The sequence below is a fragment of the Pararge aegeria genome, chromosome 10, assembly GCF_905163445.1.
Source record: "Pararge aegeria chromosome 10, ilParAegt1.1, whole genome shotgun sequence".
In the NCBI taxonomy this organism is placed as follows: domain Eukaryota; kingdom Metazoa; phylum Arthropoda; class Insecta; order Lepidoptera; family Nymphalidae; genus Pararge; species Pararge aegeria.
In genome coordinates this window covers 16,578,036-16,600,709 of record NC_053189.1, presented here as the reverse complement: position 1 = coordinate 16,600,709, position 22,674 = coordinate 16,578,036, and the positions used below count along the sequence as shown (strand labels likewise).

The window sequence follows — 22,674 nt, the reverse complement described above, 5'->3', positions numbered from 1 at the left end:
ACAGTCTTAATGCTCAATTATCTATAGCTTGCTTCCTCAAGTACGAATAGCTTCGCATCTTCCATCGTCTATAAACATAAAAAAAAAAAATTAGAACATACAGAAACGGTGTACATGACTAATATTGAAGTATCAAAACCACTCCACTTTAGTAGAGTTTCTCGAACAGACTGTTAGTCACTTTATTCCACTTAGCAGTTGACAGTAATTATTTTACCTCTAATGTTCAGAACAATAACCATAAATGGGCAAAATGAGAAAAGTTTTTAAGCTAGGATTATTCCGCGAATGTGAAGTGATGTGCGCGGGGGTCTGTCACTGTTTTTTGACATAATGCACTGCATGCAATAATGGCTGAATGAGGGCTCTGTATGTTCATAATTCTGCCTTTATCGATGAATAAACCCGAATTTTCAAACTGACTTCTCTTTGTCAGTTCGTCGAGACGTCACTTTTCTACATAGTATCAAAACAAAGTCGCTTTGCGCGTCTGTCTGTTTATGGTGTTATCCTCGCTAAATCATCGTGAACTAAGCAACGGATTCTGATGCGTTTTTCACCATCGTTTAAGTAATATCGTGTGTTCTTGTGAGTAGAAAAAAAACATATTTTGCAACCTAGTCTCAGAAAAATAAGGCATGGCAGTAATTTTGCTTATTAATTTTATTTCTAACAGAGCGAAGCTGTTGCGGGTCGCAAGTGAAAGATAAATAATTAATTTGCAAAAAAAAAATCGAAGATATTTTTTAGTTTTTATTGACTTATAGGTTTCTACAGATAATTGGTCTATAATAAGAATAAAGATGTATCCGTAAGTACCAATGACTAACTATCGTATATTATAAGTAATATGCTTTCCAACTAACTTTCCGACTCCGAAGACATTTTTCGTCACGATGGACAGAATCGTGACGTAAACTAAACATAGTAAGTATTAGAACAGTGAGCTGTTACATAATTTTTTGTAAATTTTTCAGATGGTGGGCTCTTTGTCTTCACATTCACTAGTGATGTACATTATTGTATACTTTGTAACGGGTATATTAACACAATATTTACCTCCATCGTTATTTCAAAACCCAGCTTTGTCTGGAGGCGTCTCTCAGCCAATGGGAGGTATGATGATGCCATCGCCCATGCAAATCCCAGGCTTTCCTCAACAACGGATGCCAGTAATGGTTATGCCGTTCCATTCCAAGGTCGCTGATAAGAAGTACATGCGGAGAAAGAAAAGGAAGCCAAAGAGAGTCTACGCTGATTCAGAGTCGACAAGTGGCAGTGATAGCGATTGCTCCTCATCTAGCAACGAACACCTCAGGACTCAGAAGCATAGGTCTGGTATTTTTATTATTACTTAGTTAATAGGAATTAGAGTCAGTTATAATAGTAAATAGTAGGTTGTTAATATATTTATACTTTAAATTAGATAAAATAAGTATTTTTTTTTATTTTTGTACAATATCTAGGTCTGGTCATAGAAAGAAAAAGCGTCAAGTTTTAACCCCAGTAATTTCCTATGTAACAAGAAACGGGCGTGTTGTCTACCAGAAGAAAATTAAGAAAGAAAACGCAGGAGACTGGTTAGAGATTGGAAACAGGAAGATACCGTCGAGACTGGTGGAAGAAGAAGAGAAGAAGAGTGGTGAAATGACGATACGTGAAATGAAAAACAAATACGGAATAAGACACAATCATCATAGTCACGATGATTAGCTTTAGCATTTAATTTTTTTATTGTGTTTATATTCTTTTTTACAGTAAAACTAAGTGAGCAATTATTATTATAGTTTATTTTATTTTTATAGTCATAATACCTTGGTCGTCAAGCTGCGTCAAGTAGCTCTAAAGCTACGTGGCGTGTCTTAGCTCTTAAACTCTCTCACCCGGTTTGTGCCTGCAATAGACTGAGTGTAATGAACACCTTGGCGGGTAGCATTAATCCATATTAAGAAAGCCATACCTAATTGTTATTTTACCTACTTCGACTACCTAATATATATGTATTATCAAAAAATCAACTCTTATTTTGAATGTCTATCTTCTAATATAAATGAGATTCATGCTAAAAATAAGTGAGATAGGCTTTAAAAATAAGTACCTATTCTATTTATACACTGTATAGATAGGTAGGTACTTAATAACTTTATTTTTATTTTAGATGCGATGGATGTTTGTCACATTCCTGCTCTGATTCAAAACCGGCTTAGCTTATTATCACTCATTCGTTCACGGAAATACGAATGATTACGTTCAAGCCTCTGAATCTAAACCGAAATATTATTGGCCTTGGCTACCTGGATATTACCTCGATTACCCTAATAATGCCAGAGCTTTATATTTTTATGGAAAATAGTTTTTTAGAAGAATTGAATTATTATCATTAATTTTGTGGTTTTCTTTTAACTAACTGCTCCATAATCCGTAATAGTTTGAATTTAAAAATAATACTGAGGTATAGTACTGAGGTATTTACTCAGGTACTTATTTATATAAAAAAATAATAAATTTTATTTTTGGCACCACGTCAAGTCTTTTATGATCTGTTCCACACTAGTCACAACACTGCGTGTGACACTGACAAGTTGATTGTCATTGATAAATCAAAAAAGATTCATTCCATTCAAAACTCATTCCCAATGTTCAACGTTCATCTTCGATCGTCATTCACTTCACTCAAATTAGTTTGACATTTACCGTTCTTTGATGTGGAGGTGTGAAATTAATTTCAATGTTTACTCGCCGGTTAATAGCGAATTAAGCGTAATTAATTGGTTTAAAGTGGTATTGAAGATGTTTTTCATTTGAACGTAGAACTACAGTGTGAAAATTAGACCTACGGGTGAGATTTTAAGTAAGTGCAAAGCAAAACATGTAAGGTGACGCGGGAACTTTACTTGTTGTTCCAAATTCATAATTTCTTGTTCCGGTAATGGATTCTAACGAGAACAAGGATTGGAAGAAGAAATTGGGCTTCCCAATCAATTACGATTCTGGCCAGAGTTCAGAAGAGGACTTGTGAGTTGACTGTTTTATTTACATTTGAGTAGGTACCTAATTATGTAGGGCCAGAGGTTAGTAAGAGCGCGATTAGGTGAAGGCCAAAACGATTTCAATTTAATCTGTCAAAGATAAAATATTAAAAAAGTTTAGCGATTAGTTATTCCGTGTTAAAATTTTTTCTATAAGATTATTTTGGGAAAAAACAAGATAGGGCATTAACAAATGCTTAAAGGAGCCTATTTGGTACTGGTTTTTGCCTATGTGTATATTTTGGTTTTGAAAATCCCGCTGGAATCGTTTTCTGAGTTAAAAAATATCCTTTGTTCTGGATGCAAGCTATCTCCAGACAAAATTCAGTTTATTTGTAAAGTTGTGTATGGGTAAAGAAGATAATTATTTCAAAGAATTCTTTATTGACATAGGCCTATCACAGGCTGATGTGTTTCAATACATATATGTTTTCATTTATCTCCTGGATATATGTGCCAAATTTTATCAAACACGGTGCAGTAAATGAGGTAAACATAGATAACAAGTAAATAAAAGAAAACAGACACACTTGCTATTTATTTTAAATTTAAATAACTTGTCAACAAGTTTTCTTTATTGCTAACCTATTTTATTATTGTGCAACTTTGTTCATACTTGTACTCAGGCTTTATTGTGTATATTTGTTGAAGATGTGTATAGATTCGGAACAAAGTGTATGGATTTCAAAAACATTCAGTCGACGGCCGACTGGCGCAGTGGGCAGTGAACCTGCTTTCTGAGTTGTGGCAGTGGGTTTGATTCCCACAACTGGAAAATGTTTGTGTGATGAACATGAATGTTTTTCAGTGTCTGGGTGTTTATCTGTATATTATAAGTAATTCTGTGTATTATATTAATAGAAATATTCATCAGCTATCTTAGTCGCATAACACAAGCTACGCTTACATTGGGGCTAGGTGGTGATGTGTGTAATGACGTAGTATATTTATTTATTTATTTATTCTCATAACTCAATTGGTGATCATTTGGCTGTGCCAAAAGAATTTAAACCGATTACACTATAACACATGATTGACCCTCAAGATATTGACATCCCAGTGCTGGGTGTATCCCTTGTCTCTCATAGGAGAGAGGATTGTACAGAATAGACTCACCACATTGCACCAATGCAGGTTGGTGGGCTTTAACAACTCTCGTCAAAACTGGGAACAATGACTTAACATGTTCTGTAAGGTAAACGGAGTTGACACCACCAATTTTCTAACTCCAGACTGGTACTGAGACTACATTAACAAAAAACCCAACACCCAATCTAATAGGAAAGTTATAGAACTAACAAAATTCGAAAGTAGAAAAAGAAGAAGAAGAGAAGTAGTACTTAAGCCCATCAAACCTATTTTTCTACTTTTTGTGTCAGTTAGCGGTGTGGCACTTTGGTTCACAATAACGATTACAAAGTCTATTTGTAACATTTTCACATCTATACTAATATTAGAAATATATACTTCCGTACCGTAAAAGTTACAGTATTATAATAATGCTGCCTTATTACTTAGTGTCTGCTTTTTTTTTCTTGACATGTAATTAAGTACAAATAAAGAGTATGAATAAGGAAATAAATTAGTAAATTGATTAGTTACTTTCTACTACTATAATATTAATTAGTTATATCATACCATCCTTTTCCAATGGAATCATTTTTATACATAGGATAGTACTATTTTTAGAATTGATTTAAGTTTACTGAGCACTACTATTACTTTTAAGTCAATCAATAATAGTACTATTTTATAGGTAAACTAGCGCACCCCAGCGCCATCTGTCGGGCTAATTTGTGGATCTAAACCAACCAGGGTGCCACCCAAATGTATACCAATAAATTCATTCAAATCAGTCCAGGAGGAGTTTAGTGACATATACACGCTCACAAGAAATATACAAATAAAGATTTATAGATAAATAAAATTACCTTAGCTCCAGTTTATTAGGTAATAAAGATGAGAGCTATATTACGTAGTCAAGTGTTTGCATTGAATACATTAGTGGGTGCCATAAAATCGTGGAGTGACACTATCAGTGGCAATCAGCACTATCATTCATCTGTTAAAAGCCTTGATATCAAATTAAACCCGTTTGATCAGGCTTATTATAATATTAACAGTAGGGTAGATATATGTATATGTATATATATATCTCTGAAGATTTTTTTTGCATTTAGATGGGCCGATTGAATGTTGTTTTAAAAGCTGGTTTTACCAGATACGTTTTGTACTTAACTATGTGTTGTTCTAGACAATGAGGTCAAATGAATATTAATTATGTATAGGGCGCATTTTTACTTAACAGAGTGTGCAATTTACACACAAACACACAGTAAAATTGGCTTAGGTTTTTTTTAATTTATAGGCTGGTTGGCACAGGATGGTCCTCAGCAATGTTTTGATGTTATCTATTGATCTAATCAGATATTAGTTATTGAATAAACTATCAGCGGCAGATTTACTTTTGCTATGCAATATAATTTATAAAATTACATGTCTCCAGGTGGCCTGTACACATAAAATATATCTAAGTTTCTGCCCGGGAGTAAAATATGCCTTTTCATTTCATAGATACATGCATACAGTTGTACATAATGCACAATTTTAAAATGATTAGTATAAGGTTGATTTTTCTTTAACTTCTGATGTTTTAAGTGAATGCGGCATGCTCAACAATGATTTATTTGTTTTGTGGTGTCTATGTGTTTAGTGTTGCTAATTAGAAGCCGCAGTCACATCCATTATTGTCTATCGAGGTCGTCTAATGATTGTACTCAGACAGGGGGTTCCCCCCTATCGATTGTTTAGTCTCTGAGGGCCTTAATAAACGTGGCATAACGTCGGGTTAGTAACGCAGTGTTTTAACGCTGTGACATTGAAAAATGCTGTTATTTTTAGTGCTACATCGTAACACTGTATAACTTTTCACGCGTTATGCCTCGTTAATTAATATGACAATGAGAATGATTGGCTATCCGCTTGGTCAGTCGATTATTATCCTTCAAACCGGGAAGAAAACCTTTATAATCGTTTAACTGCAAAAGTATTAACTTGTTAATGTCTTTACATTTTATTACGATCACCACCGGCACTGACTTTTGCGAGCTATGTGCGTTTTTAATTTAAGCAATTCAAATATCACTTGCTTTAAACGTTGAAGGAAAACATCTTGAGATACTGTGCATGCCTGAGAGTTCTCAATAACGTTCTCAAGGGCCTGAGAGTTCTCAATAACGTTCTTAAATCCACAGCGACCAGGGGAGCGACCACTAGCGTAGTGGTGAGGTCGAATGTGAATATAATATACTAGCGGTCCCTCGAGACTTCGTCCGCGTATACGTCAACTTTAAAAGAGGTCTCTCTTTATAATTCTCTATTTATATATGCTGTTGCGGACTTTTTGTTAGAACTTAGAAGGGGAAAAACTTTGTCGTACTTGATTTTATCGAAACATTAACCATTTACGCAGCGCACGCAGATTAATGATAAATGGGCTATCCAACACTGAAAGAAATTTCAAGATCCTGAGATCATGGCGTTTAAGTAAATGAAAGAAATTTCAAGTTCCTGAGATCATGGCGTTTAAGTAAACAAACAAACAATTGTAAAATATAAGCAGCCCACTAGCGACCCACTACAGGGTGCGAGTCTCCTTCCACAGCAGGGTTCAGACGATAGTCCACCAGACTGGTCAAGTGAGGACTTTACACACCTTCGAGAACATTATGGAGATTTCTCAGGTATTCTGGTTTCCTCAGGATTTTTCCTTCTTTATTTAGAAGTGCGTGCCGGGGATCCAACTCGGTTTCCCCCGAAATTGTAGCCGACGCGCTAACCACTTTTTTCATTTGGAACGGTATTGAGTTTTTATCTTTAAGTGTTGAAAAGCTGAAGAACACGTTGTTTTTATCATTATTGCAAAAGAAAACCTTAAATTATCTGCTTTGTTATGCATTATAGGTTTATGATGAAATTGTTGTGTCATGTTAACACTTAAAAATATTGCTGAGAAGTGTACTAAACCAAGTACACACAACGAATGCTAATTTAATTTACACTCATCTTTTTTTCTTTATTCAACTAAGTACAAGCCGGTTTACATGCTAGGGGTATTTTTATAAAGACGGTGGAACTTGACATTTCAAAAGAAATGAATTTTGAATTAGAATTTTTGAATTTACATTTAATAACAAAAAAATAATATACACAACTATTTTAGACAATTATTCCTTATCCAATTAAATACATTACATACGTTGTACATTAGATGTCTCTGAAGAAGTTCAAAGTTTGTATCAAACTGCTTATGCAAAAGTCCTAATATAGTATTAAGGACTACGTCAACGATAAAAATGCTTGGGTGTAAATGCTCTAACCAGGCTTCTTTAAAAGTTTTAAATGACAATATGAGATGGTGATAACAAAAAGAAAAAAACAACCGGCTAAGTTTCTTGTGGGCTTCTTCTTAGACCACGGCGCGTTTGGAACCCTCGTAGCTTTAGTTTTAAGTTGACGAATTTAGTTATCGCAATCAACTCACTTCTATGTCATATTTTACATGTAATGTACGCATCAAAAGTGCCATCTATGTGCCTATTTGAATAAAGAAATATTTGTCTTTGACTTTTTGACTTTGTTCACTTCATGTGAATCAAAAAATGTCCTTTACAGCATATCAGTAAAATGAATATCTCTGATATGATTTAGAAAAGTGAGGGCAAGGCGGGTGGCGGGCGCGACCTTCAAACTATTGAAAAACAAATCCAAATTGCACACACACTTGCATACATTGCACCTGTGCGAAGTCTGGACTGGGCGCTAGATTAAAATACTCGTAAATGAATTTTGAATTTCCATCCATCGAGGGTCACACAGAGTTTAAGTGGGTGCAAGCCAGCATATAAATACTTCGTTTCCCCATTAGCGTGGTATGCGTCAGGCATTTTCTCTGTATACAAAAAAACCTGCAACCAGCAATGCAATTTTAATAAGCTGTGGGTGATGTTGATGACGTTTGTCAGTCCACTCTGGAATCTGATTTCCAGGTCTCGAGGTTGAACAACGGCATGTTGTCAAAACACTAATTCTGCTTAATGAACTTCACCTTGAACCGCGTGTATGCATTAGTTCCGAACACTGAATTAAGAAAATACAGAACCCTCATTCAGCCCTTAGTGTATGCAGTGCATGCCGTCCAAAATAAATGAAAGCGCCTCGCGTACATCTCACTTTACACCCGCGGAATTTTGCTAGGTAACAATTGGTTTCCCATTGCCCCATTTTATGGTGAACGCTTCGAACATTCCCTGGAAAAACGTAGGCAATTGACTGCGCTCTTGCCTCTATAAAATGGTTCGTAATACTTTGCCCCTCACCTGCTTTATCAGATAGGTATCAATGTTCCCCGTCGTATTCCGAGATACCAAGAGTTAAAAACCTTCGCTCCTAAATTTTCCAATAGTAACCTAGGACAAATCTCACCTATTAACCGAATGAATAATGTTTTTAACAACTTAAAAAACCTTGACATTGACATTTTTCATGACACTTTATGATGATTAAATGTTTTTTTTTATTTTAATCATTATTTTCATTTGTTTAATATTAATTCTTTTATTACTTTTTATCTTGCTTTAAACTTAATATAATTATTTTTAACCGGACTTCAATGCTGTGCAAATACCTGTAAGTGATAACTGTACTCGGAAAATAAACTATAATCTAATACAGTGTATCGTATATCTAATGAAATAAATAAACATAAGAGGTAAAATAGTTACTGTCAACTGCTAAATGGTATGAAGTGACTAACCGTTTGTTCGAGAAACACTACTAAAGTGGAGTAGTTTTTGATGCTTCAATATTAGTCGTGTACCCGGTTTCTGTACGTTCTTAATTCTGAGGTTCCGAATATGTATTTAAGGTGCTGATATTATGTGGTGGGTGTTTAGGAACGCTTTTTTATCATTATTGAGATTTTTCCTCAAATATTTTATAAGTACACGCTGTTGCCCGCGTTTATTACGTTTTGTTACAAATCCAATGGAAAACGTTCGTTTTTTTATTTATTTATATACATACATACAGTGGCGTGCATAGAGGGTATGCAGATTAGGTATATAAAATTAGAAAAAATCTCAGTACGAGTTATAAAAAACTTAAGGATAGGCTTTGTAAGAGTTACAAAACGCCTACCGTTATGTTTTTTTAATTCGTACTAATTAAATAACTCATTTTATAGCATCTTCATACCATGTGCATACCCTCTATGCACGCCATGTAGTTATAATTGACGGAGGAAGCAGAAGGCTCAACTGATGAGAAGTCGTAAATAATCGCCTATAATCAGCGCAACACTTCACAGGGCATGCAAGGAGCACTCCCTGCAACATTCCGCCCTGTGCCCCTCTGAGGCGTAGGTGTTAAGCCCAGTAGCGGGCACAGGGTTTTTGACCAGGGTATGCATAAAGAAGGAACATGGCATAAAATCCTGCCCCTTAATGAGTTATACAGAAATTTTAGGGTAGGCAGTGCTTTTGTGCATGTATGAACAAACGCAATAGATACTTTTATTACATACCTAGTTAAGTAGGTGCAAACAAGTCAAGCAAATAGATATTTTTAAAATCAACTATATTTTGATGGTCAGTACACAAACGTAATGTTAATTTCATCATATATGTAGGTACAACCTATGTTTGTTATCGACGTACCAATATTGGTGTGGTACTTTACTTTACCACAAAAAATAGACGCCTTTACGCGCTAGACGGCCGATTGGCGCAGTGGGCAGCGACCCTGCTGTGGGTTCGATTCCCACAACTGGAAAATGTTTGTGTGATGAACATGAATGTTTTAAGTGTCCGGGTGTTTATATGTACGTTAGAGGTATTTATGTATATTATTCAAAAAAATATTTATCAGTCATCTTAGCACTCATAACACAAGCTACGCTTACTTTGGGGCTAGACGAACGATATATGTTACGACGATACACACATCGCCAATGTGTGTATCGTCGTAGTATATTTAAGAATTAAAAAAAAAAACTTACGTAATTTTAAACATTAAAACGATTGTGATTATACATTGTATTTTTAATTTCGCTAATTTCGGTAACGTTACCTACGTTACCAAAATAAAAAATATTCATCAGTCATTTTAGTACCCATAAAACAGATGGAAGCTTACTTTGGGACAGATGGCGATGTTTGTATTGTCGTAGTATATTTATGAATTGTTATTATTTATTTATTTAGTTTACTCGTATGTACCTATGTACCTAGATGTACTACTATGAATATAAGCACTACAATCGTTTATAGATTTTTGACTATCTTCTTGTTTATATCTATCTATCCCTAGAATGTAATGGAAAAACCTTTGAAAGTGGCTCGACTTATTTAAATAGTTTTTCCTTTTGCTTTGGTCGCCTCAATACTGGGGTTGAAATTATATTATAAAACCGAAAGGACCAGTGAAAATTAACAAAAAATCATCATCCGGGCTGGTGGCGAAGATCCTTTAATAGAAAATACACATCGCCTTTGGCCCGACTCGAGATACGAACTCATTACCTTGTGATCCGTACCTGAACATGCTAACCTTTAGACCAATAGTGATAATTTTGTATAGGACTTCAATCTATAGGTAATAGTAGGTAAAGCTAAAGAGTTTTTTTTTGTTTGTTTGTAAGTGCTAATCTCCGGAATTATGTAAAATATATATCTATATAAACTACTAGCTGTTGCCCGCGACTTCGTCTGCGTTTGATTTTGCTTTTAAAGTATTCAGTATCGCTAAGCCTTAAAGGAGTATAGTAGTATATATAATACCATATTATTTATAGACAAAAAATTTGCAATAAAATAAAATTGCGACTATAATTAAAGATCTAAGCTATCCTATCTCTTAAGTTGGACCAGACTGCTTACGGTGTGCCAATTCAATTTAAAATCGGTTTAGTAGTTTAGGAGTCCATCGCGGACAAACATCGTGACAGGAGATTTATATATATTAAGATATAACTATATAAACTATATAAAACTCCGTGGAGAAAATTGTGTCCTCTCCCATGCTAGCCGTTCAGGTTGGCCCGCTACCATCTTAGACAGCATTATCACTTGCGATAATATGAGATTGCAGTCAATTGATAAATTTAATTGATTTTAAAATTAACGCTTTTATTATTTCTTGGGCCCATTTTTTCTTTACGAAAAGTATCTGCAAAATCTATATATATATAAAAGAGAAAGTGTGTGGGTATGTTCCGTATAGGCTACGAAACGGCTGGACCGATTTCAATGAAACTTTCAGGGAATCTCCGGATTGACCTGGCGAGTAATCCTGTTAAGTTTGGTACTCCTATTTTTGAACTGTCAAACTGTCAAATAAAGCTTTTATTTACTATGATGATATTCTATTGTTGAGTGAGCGGGCGAAGATCATTATCTACACCCATGTAGGGTGTAGATAATGATCTTCGCCCATGTAGGGTGTAGATAATGATCTTCGCCCGCTCGAGAAGAGAATAGTAGAGAATTAATACAGAGATAAATAAATGATTTAATATATTATGAGACTTAAATTAAAAATTTAATGATGTAAGTTTATTGTTTAAATCTAAAAATCTAGCCCGGCGAAGCGGGCTGCGTACGCTAGTTAATTATAAAAATTATGACCTGCCTGCTTCCGTTTTCCTTGCTTAAACAATCTGTGTTTTAACAATCCCAAGATTGCCTGGCAACAGTCATCTTGTAGTGGACCAAAAAAAATGTCTGTCTGTCACTAGGATAATATTTAGTATAATACCTACACACGATAATCTTAATCTCAAAAAGTTCACTAAAATTACATGTTATCTAATCTGTACGAGTATACCTTGCCTTACAAGGAAATCGAATGTTATCAATATCAACAAAAGATGTTCGAGTCATCAAGACGCCTTGAATTAAATTTGAATATAAACGATTTCCATGAATAAACGTAAAACTTGAAGTGTAATAATAAAAATTAAGCTTGTAATATGACTCTCATGTTATATCTAAAGCTGGGTTAGCACAGGCAGGAGATAAAAAATTCATCCCCCGATTATATCCCCTGACAAGCGATATATTTAACCTTCTAAACCACGGGAACAGGGAGTAGAAGAAGTTTACTCCTGTTTATTATTACACGTATATTATTTGGATTTTATTTCCTCTTGCGCGCCAGTGCTCTGAGTATTGATAAAGCTGTGGGAAAAGATATTTTTTTATCATTTCCCCGGGGAAAAAATTATCTCCTGCCCATGCCAGCCGCGAGGGAGATATCCCTGAAGCTATCTCTCTCAACAATCAGGTATTGATAAATATCATGCATGATGAATTTGATTTAAACCGACCGACGACCGATTAGCGCAGTGGGCAGCGGCCCTACTTTCTGAGTCCAAGGCCGTGGGTTCGATTCCCACAACTGGAAAATGTCTGTGATGAACATGAATGTTTTATCAATAGTATGTTTGTATTTGTGTAGTCTGGTTTATGTATTAGTATGTAGATATTCGTATGTATGTATTAAATAGTGTACCCCACCTATTCGTTTTCTTTTTAGTTTTCCTAATCCTAAGGTTGTTTGGCAGAGATCGCTACTTAGCGATAAGGCCGCCTTTTGTATCCTGCTTCATTCTTCATGTGTTTGTTCTTTTTTTTGTCTCGGTTTTCTGAGTGGTGTACTAATAAAGAGTATAAATAAATAAATAAATGTTTTTAAGTTTGCGGGTGTTTACCTGTATTTTATAAGTATTTATGTAGATTATTCATAAAAATATTCATCAGTCATCTTAGCACTCGTAACATTACGCTTAGGTACTTTGGGACTATATGTGCATTGTCGTAATATATATATCAGTTAAAAAAAAATTGACATTTTAAAAATTAAAACGAGTTGGATTATACATTGAATTTTTATTTGCGCTAATTTCCTAAACCTAGAAAGAAATAAGAAGATGTAAGTAATTAGATTGTTAGTTCTTATCCTAAGACACAAATATAAATATGCTATATTATGTAAAATTTATATATTACATTTTAATGTGATTACTTTCTATTTATTGGCATAAAAATCTACAATAAGAAAACAAACATTAACAAACATTTAATACTTGAAGGACGGGGGACTTTAGTTTGCTTTTAACTATCCATGAACAGTTGTATTCGGTCCATGAATAAGTTCACACAATCGCCCTAAAGATCGCGGAGTGAGTCACATACCGAATCAAACGCCCGAATTTCTGTGAACTTATAATACTAGTCTGTACGCCTATATCCAAAAATCGCTCGATGAATATTGCAGGGAATGTGATAGGATCGGTCCACGTCGAAATTCGAAAATCAAATCTCTATCCTCTTCACCAAACCTAAATAGGAGAAGTTAGTACACAAAAACCCGCGTAGACAAAAATAACATTGCCTCGATTATATCCCCCTAACAAGGGATACAACTAGCATGTCTTCCTGCCAAAGCAGGGACAGGGAATAGGAGAGTTTACCACCGTTTATTGTATGACTTTACTTGGATATTATTTCACCCGTGCGCCAATGTTGGGGGGTTGATAAAGCTATAGGAGAAGATACAATTTTGTTCTTTCCCCGGGGCGAAAAAATCCTCCTGACCATGCTAGTTTTTATGACCTACTTCCAATGCATCTATGTACCACCTTTTAAGCTGGCAATGCAACTTTCCATCTTTCATCAATTTCAAATATTTGTTTACAGTGACGCGAAGGATGTGGTGATGCGCCATCCGCGGCACTCCTCGAATTACTACTTGGAGGAGAACGGGGACGGGTCAGTGGCTGACCAGCTCGGCACCACGCCGCCTAGGACGCGTATTAGGGACAAGGAGAGGAGGAGGTAATCAAATTGAGACTTCCATACATGTTATGTGGTCCTAGTACGTGAAAATATAACTAGTATGAATTTAACACTCGCAATATTAGTCCGCCTACTTGCATCGGAGCAGCGTGGTGGGTCTTTGTTCTCAAACCATCTCTCCTTTTAGTCATAAGCCGTAGAGTGGTTTTCGAGCATCGAATATCCCCGCAATAAGTATAATTACTTGCTTGAATTTTTTACAAACTCTTACTATCTTGAGCTTTAGTAAATTACTTGTTTGCTTGAGAAGTGATGATCCAACTATTGATTTAGAGGTACATTGAAAACATGTGGAACGCTAAGTGAACGACACCTCGTTTAATAGCATCAGCACAATATGAAAGATAAACGACGATCAACGCCGAGAGCAAGGTCGCGATAACTATTCATTTTGTAATAGTGTTCAAACGATGAAGTTTTATCATCAGTCTATTTTTATGTGAAGGATGACGTGGGCTGTATACAAGTGAAATTCCTACATAACTCGTGATATGATTTGAATTGAACGCGTGACTTAACTATTGCAATATCAAATAAAAAACTTAAAATAAACGTATTCAAAAGTCACTATAGAAATAACAAAAAAAAATCGAGTTCTGAAATTTATGTCATCAGTCTATCAACGCTTTAGCAGCCTACTGCAGGGCCCGGGTCTCCTCCCACAACGAGAAGGCTTCAGATCGTAGTCCACCACGCCAACCTTTTTGGTAACTCTCAGGCATGCAGGTTTCCTCACGATGTTTTCCTTCACCGTTGAAGCAAGTGATATTCTAATTACATGAAACGCACATAACTAAGAAAAGTTAGCGTGCTAGGAGTCGAACAAGGCCCCCCGAAATTGTAGCTGGAGTCCTAGTTGTTCCACCAACTAAAAAGTAAATAAAATTTCGTTTATAACAAGCTTAATTGGTATGCCTATGGAATCCTCGTAGCTTTAGTATTAAGTTTACAAATATTGTTATCGCCATCATCTCACTACCGTGTAATTCTCATATAATGTACGCATCAAAACTGCCACCTAGGTATGTGGGCCTACTTGAATAAAGATATTTTTGACTGTGACTTTGACTTTATGCGTCAAAAATAGCTTCAATTTGCGGAAAAATATGCAACGCAACTGCTGCTAACTTTGATAAGAAAAGTGGGTATTAATGAACCAACGAAAAATATTTTTTTCTAGGAAAATAATAATTACAAAATAAAATTAATATTTACAATAAATATAAGCCGTCTAACTGTTCACTTATGGGCATGGCCCACCAAATGCTGGCGCTATAGCCCCTTTGATTTTCTAGACTTAGCCGTTGGACTAAATAAGCGCCAGCTCTTGGGTAAATACCTACCTATATTGAATACATCTGCGTAACCTTTTCGAGAGTAGGTACAGGCGTGATGCTATAATGTGTGATTGTTTACACAATACTTATTTGTGTGATAGCACTAATTGCCGTTTGATTAGATGTCATTTGCTGAAGAATTCCGTTGGCTGTCTCCGAAACTCTTCATCATATCTATATGAAATTTAAATTTGACCATGTCGGTATAAACAAGAAACCCAAAAAAAAAAAAATGCAAATCCGTCTACATACGTACATTAAAAAAAATCGACTCATATTTTTGGAAGGAACGTTAAAAAACATTTTTTTGGCAAAAAACATTATGAAGTAGGTCACTAAGAAGCGATTAAACGGTAGGTCTCGTGACGTTGGAGTTTTATTGTCTGTATCATTTCAGAAAACGTGTATTGAATAAAAAATAAAGAAACCGTACGAGAGCGAGGACTCGCATACGAAAGGTTTAAGATTAAACTCTTATATTATTCTTATTAAATTTGAGCCGGACCCCATTTAATTTTCCATTTTTTTTATTATCATTGTTTATTGTTCCTTCCCTAATAAGGTTAATGAGATAAAGCCCGCTGGCAAACGGACAAACAGCGAAGTCTTAGTAATAGGGTCCCGTTAACACCCTTTTTTTAAGAAGATGGTAACGCTTTCAATACATTCTTCGCCAAATAATTGCTTATTTATTATCAACCAATCACTGGAAACTCTGCTGACTTTGTCACAAAGATCCGATTTAGTAAAAATGTGGCTATCCGACGACCTATGCCAAACAGCTGACTATTGATTATTCACACAAAGATTCACTTACGTTCCAATTGCTGTGTTAAGTAATATCCTTCATTGACCTTAAGTAAAATTAAAAATAACGAGTAATCAGATATGTAAACATGATTCTCTGCGTACGGCACATAGACAAGTGTAAAAATACTGGAGCTCTCACTGTCACCACAGATTAAAAATACAATAGTTTAAAACACAACTAACGAATTGATTTTGTTTATAACATTCGTTAAGATAATAATGATGACCTGCATAAAAACGTTTCTAATAAAGAATCTTTTATAGCTAACGCATAGGTTTATACGGAATATGTGTATATTCCGTATATACTGAATAGGGGTTCCATATAACTGCCAAATCCCTAGCAGCATATTAGAAAACCAACTAAATAGCATCATTACTGCTCACCAGCAGAGCTATCTTTCACGGTTAAAGTTTCGATAAAATCGTGTATGACAAAAGACAAAAGCCCCTTTTTAATGTTCTAAAAAACGGTCCGCGACAGCATATATGTCTATCTTTTAAGGTTGACTTATATGCGGACAAAGTCGCGAGGCACCGCTTGTATTTGGATATAATTTCCACCCGAGCGCCCATGCTCAAACTATAAATAAATAAATAAATATATTACGACAACGCACACATCGCCATCTAGCCCCAAAGTAAGCGTAGCTTGTGTTATGGGTACTAAGATGACTGATGAATATTTTTATAAATAATATACATAAATACTTAGAATATACATATAAACACCCAGACACTGAAAAACATTCATGCTCATCACACAAACATTTTCCAGTTGTGGGAATCGATTCTACGGCCTTGGACTCAGAAAGCAGGGTCGCTGCAAACTGCGCCAATCGGCCGTCGCACTATGGGAGAAGATACCAAAATTATCCTTTCCCCGTGCACAAAATGCTGCCCATGCTATGCATGCATAGCATTGCAGTGTTTGTCCACTGCCGGAATAAAGGCCTCAGCCAATGGGAGGATATCCCATAATCACCAAGCTGGACAGGCGGGTTAGTGATCGTAGTAGATGGTAGTTAATAGTAGCACAAAGGACGCTGCTGCCCGTTCACATTATTCAGACTAAACCCTTTTTATTATTATAAATATGCTAAACCTCACTGTTTGCGCGAAACGGAACGCATTCATATAGTGACAGCGCTGTGAATTTGACTTTTCTGTGTTTTTAATGTCAGTTAGACGTCAGTGTCATTATAGACAATTTTTTTTCTTTAAGAACGTTAAGATAAGATTAGAATAAGGGATCACTCCATATGTGAATGTGGCTTGGACGAAGGCACTGTCTCCCATATCCTCTTCTCTTGTCCTAAACTCCTTCATCCCCTCTATGATGTTCTCCCAGCCCAAGTTCCTCGTCCTCTAAATGTTGAGTGTCTGTTAATGTCTGTGTTTAGCCCATTCTGTAGATTCCTATGTAAATATGTTAAGTGTAATAGTATTAAGTTGTAAATATATATGTAAATACCATCCTGACTAACATTATAATTATCTATTTTTCTGTGCTGTTTTGGGTTGGAAATTAACTCAAAGGAGAAGCAAAAAAATCTGCTACTTATTTAAAATTTGATGCGTCAAGATTAAAATTTGATCTTCCTCATATTTCACCGATCATTCTCAAAAGCGCGTCTCCTCCACCACACCACGTGACATTGGCGAAGTAAATCGTACCCAATTGGTACAAACGCAAGCCATTAAAAAAAAAAAAAAAGAAAAAGAACGTTAGAATTTAATTCTGCAACTCATTGTTACAATTTGGAAGAAGGAATAAACGCAAAATCTTTTAACGCTACTATTTCGTTTTCCTGCACCTGCCCAAGCGTAAACGCACCTACACTCACAATATCAATCATCTATTTCTATGAGAACACTTTTATTTCATATCATTAAGTATCGTTTCTTAAATTAAAACCTTTCTCCAGTAACAAGATAGGTAAACAATTAATAATATTATTAGCACGCCATTCTATAGCTGTCCGAGCACAAAATATGAAATAAGCTCTATAAAATATATAGATAATTAAAAATATAAAAAACAAAATAATATTTTATAAATACAGATAAACAACCAACCATAGTATGAGCACTAAAGGTTCCATAAACATTTGTTCGATCGACGACCTCTCTGGCGCAACGGTGAGCGTTCTGAAATTAAGTAGGAGTGGGATTCCCGGAAGGACAATTTGGGAATTAATTATTTCTGATTTTTCTCTGGTATAGTCTAGTGGGTGGCTAGTTACCACCCTACCGACAAAGACGTGCCGCTAAGCGATTTATTGTTCGGGTGCGATATCGTGTAGAAACCGATGAGTGGGTATGACTACCATACTCCCTAGCAGGTCAGCTCGCTACCATCTTAGACTGCATCAAGAAAAAAAATATCAAAATTCATTTATTTTAAGTAGGCCTAATAAAAGGGCTTTTGAAACGTCAAATCAGTCAGTTTGTAGTGACTCTACCACCGGTTCGGCAGTCAGATATTACCGAGAAGTAGCCGGCAAGAAACTCGGCGGTTGTTCTTTTCCAACATAAACTATTTGCATTTGAACATTCATTTTTCTATCTTGTGAGAGATTAAAGCGGAGCCGGATGTTTCCAAGCAACCTTGTCATCATCACTTACCACCAGGTGAGATTGCAGTCAAGGGCTCACCTGTAGTGGAATAAAAAAACAAAAAATATATTCTCTTAGTCGCCTCGTACGACGCTGTCGGTAACAGGAAGGTTGACCACTATATGGGGTATATTCCCTAGTGGTGACCACTATAAAGGGGAGTATTTTGATGTGCCGACACCACACGGCCAGCCGTGCATGAAGTGGCATTTAGTAAAAATGTTACACACATACATAATATTTGAATTGATGACGAATCACGCAGACATGCGACGTAGACTCGTATCAGTATGGCAACTGATATGTTATCAGGTGCTCGGCGAGTGAGTGCACGACTAACTAAATGCCCCCATCCAATTATCCTCGCCACTTCAGTGTATTATTGTAATGGAGGTATTAATGTTGTAATAAAACTTGTATTGATTGTAAATAAAGTATCTAGTTGCCGTGTGCAACTCAGCCCTAAAGATTTTTTAGGTTTCCACTCGATAAATCGATGCTGTATTTTCCCTGTCGATACACCCATTTTTCCACTCCGCAAGCAATATTTTTGACCTCTAGAAAGGAATTTTTATTTCGGGCATAAAATAAAACTTGCAAGATAATATTATCAATTATGTACCCCCTAAAACTAAACTTTAAATTTAAAGCCTGAAATAATTAAAATGAATTTAAAAATTAACTAATTTATTAACAATAATGAAAAAGAAAATCCATTTTATTTATTGACGGACCTAAACAAAAGGAATGGTAAAATATGCGTGTACAAATGTACTCTTATCCTTGTTCTTTTTAAAGGCCTTTGATCCGTATTTTATATCCGCTTGATTTTTAAATATACCTACGATAAAAAACTACAGATTTAAAAAATAGTGTTTTATGTTTTATTTTATATGATTGAAATGTTATGTGTACAATTATTATTTCGGCCACTACAATGTGTTTTTATCCAATGAGTGGATTGAAATAACGTGATTTTAGTACCATAGAACTGAAACTGATCATTGTTGGAGATGAGGGCGAGAAGTCCCTTTAGCAAGGCAACATTTTCCATTTTTCTGTATGTTTATGTGGTGTACAGTAAAAGTGTATTCATTCATTCATTCAAAATTGTAGGTCGAGTTTATACGTTCAATGCCAAAAGCAAAGTAAAAGTCAGAAGTTTCTGTAACTTATAGATGGCACTTTTGTGTAAGTACATAATTTTTTACATTGTTTTATAGTGCTCTGTTGTCTATAGTTATAAGCAGTTCCGCTTCTGTCGGGGTAAGATCCCCCGTGGAAGGTCACTATTTAGGTATTCATGACCAAAGCGGTAATAGCCCAGAGGGTAGGATATCTCTTTCGGGGGACCAAGTTCGAATCCCAGCACGCACCTATTACTTTTCTTTATGTGCGTTTTATGCAATTTAAATAATATTTTTTTCAATAGTGAAGGAAAACATCGTGAGGAAACTTTAGAGTTATCCATAATGTTCTCAAAGGCGTGTGTAGTCCACAAATCCGCACTGGGCCAGCGTGACGGCCTTAGCTTCTTCTCATTGTGGGAGGAGACCCATAACTGTTGAAACTCGTGGTAATGGGTTGAGTTGATGATAATAATGATCAGTGAATTGGTATTTTTTCAGGACGGTCTATGAATCTGGAACTAGTTTGCAGAAGATGCTCGTCGAAGGCAACAAATTGGACGACGTGCCTACGCCCCCAGGTATGACATTTAATAACTTATTTTTCCCATATAAAATTGCCCAGTTAAAAACCAGTTTGACCACTTGCCCTCGTATTCTGTAACATTTCTGTAAGTTGCTATCCGACGGCGACCTTGTTGCAGATGATTTTGACTCGCAATTATTATAAACCACCACTGTCAGATTAAGAAGAAAAAGCTGCGATAGTAAAGTGGCTACGTTAGGTAAGGATTTTGCTTAGCGATTAGCGTTAAGATAATAAATCTATAGACTGTTGAAAATTATGTTTAAAATGAGCAATCTGCCGAGTTTTGTCCCGGCTCTCCTTCGTAGAGTCTGCCGTCCGGACCGGTGGTAGAGTCACTACAAACCAGTGGCGTGCAAAGAGGGTATGCAGATGATATAAAATTAAGAAAATCTCCAGTAGGAGTTATAAATACTAAAGGGTAGGCTTTTTATAACTCTTACAATCCTATCCTTAAGTTTTCTATAACTCGTAGGTACTGGAGATTTTATTCATTTTATATTGTCTGCATACTCTGTGCATACCCTCTATGCACGCCACTGCTACAAACAGACTGACTTGACGACTGAAAAGTGCGTATAAACTAAGCGTACTTGAAATAAATGAATTTTGAATTTTTTGGACGTCTGCCACGGGTACTGGGTCCGGTCCCTGGTGCACCTCACGCACCACAGACATCTCTGAACCACCACAGAGTTACAAGATATTAAACTTATAAATTCAAACCCAAATAATACTTCACAGGCTTTAGAAGTACATTATGAGAATTATCAATAAAAGCGAAAACCTAATAGTTTTTCAGTAAACCATTGCAATTGTTTTTACTGAAAGAAATCAGATGCAGCCCTGATATCAGATGCAAATTCTGTCACTTTATTAGTTGAGCGTCGCATAGCCTACGTTGTGTACGCGTGTCGGTCTTTTATCTTTAACAGGGTTGTCATAAGTAAACACTTTGAATGTTTTGAATTCGTTGTATAGAAAAATAAATATGCTTCTTTTTAGTTAATATTTTTACAGAGTGATTTCTTATGGAATATACTAATGCATCCTTCAACATTATTTCGTAATTCGGTTACACGTTATATAGTTTAGCATTTAAATCTGCGTTAACGGTAAAGGAAAACATCGTTTTGAAATCTGCATGCTTTAGAGTTCTCTATAATGTTCTCAAAGGCGTGAAAAGCCAGCAATCCGAACTAGCATCTTGTCCTTGTGATTCATCCGCCTTTATTAAATTTTTTTAGGATCCCGTGGGAATCCTTTTTTTCCTGGAATACAACGTAGCCTGTTTTACTCTGCATCCTTTCAACTAACTATTCGCCAAAAATCAAGTCGATTAGTTTGTTAGTTGGGGTGTAAAGTAAGGACAAGCAAACAAACCCACTTTCGCATTTATAATATTAATAATGTAGAAGAAGAAACACTTTATTGCACTATAACATACAGGAAAAGAAACAGTAAAGAGTATACAGTACACAATGTAGACATGCAAAGGCGGCCTTATTTAATGTAGTATGGATAATTGACAGAATGGCTTATTCGATCGAAGTTTTCAAAAGCGATCTTATCTTGATTGACATTCTTAAAAAAAATATTTCAGAACGGCTGAGAAGGCGTTCTGGACTCAAATTGACCAGATCGAAAGAACGCGATTGGAAGGATAGTCAAAGGGAGCCAAGAGCAGATTCCTTGCCCTCACCTAGTCCTCAGGCAGCTGTACCTACCCTGGTAAGTTTTTAATATATCCTCAATAGCCTGTTAATTCTTAACATATATATTTCTTGTGTGCGTGTGTATGCCACTGAACTCCTCCTAAAAAGCTGGACTGATTTGAATAAATTTTTTGGTATGCGTTTGGGTGGCACCCTGGATGGTTTTAGATTCACAAATCAGCCCGACAGATGGCGCGGGGGTCCGCTTGTTAACATATATATTTTCTGATATTATTTCTCATAAATTCGCTGGACCGATTTGCCCACAATCACCACGCTGGGAAGACGGGTGGGTGATCGCAGTGGATGGTCGTCCTTTATATTTGCTTAGTCGCCTCGTACGAATCCCGCGGGTTTGAAGAGGGTTGGTGACAACTGCATTCTGATCTGTCAAGGCTGACACAGTTTTGATTTCTCACAACTGGAAAATATTTGTGCGATGAATTAGAATGTTTTTCAGTGTCTGAGTGTTCATTTGTATATTATAAGCATTTAACTATATTCATCATCATCATCAGCCTATCTCAGTCCACTG

At 35.9% G+C, this 22,674-nt stretch overlaps 2 protein-coding genes across 5 annotated transcripts in view; both read left to right on the top strand.

Moving 5' to 3' along the window:
* Positions 1 to 968: 968 nt before the first annotated feature.
* LOC120627148 lies at positions 969 to 1,713 on the top strand (the record flags this gene model as incomplete). The annotated part of the gene is made up of 2 exons (XM_039895018.1): positions 969 to 1,333; positions 1,467 to 1,713. Coding segments are annotated over 2 exons (612 nt in total), but the record flags the coding sequence as incomplete, so codon positions are not given.
* A 991-nt stretch (positions 1,714 to 2,704) lies between these two features.
* The window catches only part of LOC120626839 (mitogen-activated protein kinase kinase kinase 4), a 53,919-nt gene continuing 33,949 nt past the window's right edge, over positions 2,705 to 22,674 (top strand). For 3 of the 4 annotated variants that reach the window (XM_039894609.1, XM_039894611.1, XM_039894608.1), the window contains exons 1-4: positions 2,705 to 3,015; positions 13,787 to 13,924; positions 20,340 to 20,419; positions 22,028 to 22,155. In XM_039894609.1, the coding sequence (XP_039750543.1) occupies positions 2,930 to 3,015; positions 13,787 to 13,924; positions 20,340 to 20,419; positions 22,028 to 22,155 (432 nt within the window). In that variant the 5' untranslated portion in view covers positions 2,705 to 2,929. The remainder of the gene's footprint in view (positions 3,016 to 13,786; positions 13,925 to 20,339; positions 20,420 to 22,027; positions 22,156 to 22,674) is intronic. The other variant, XM_039894610.1, reaches the window with a different exon arrangement.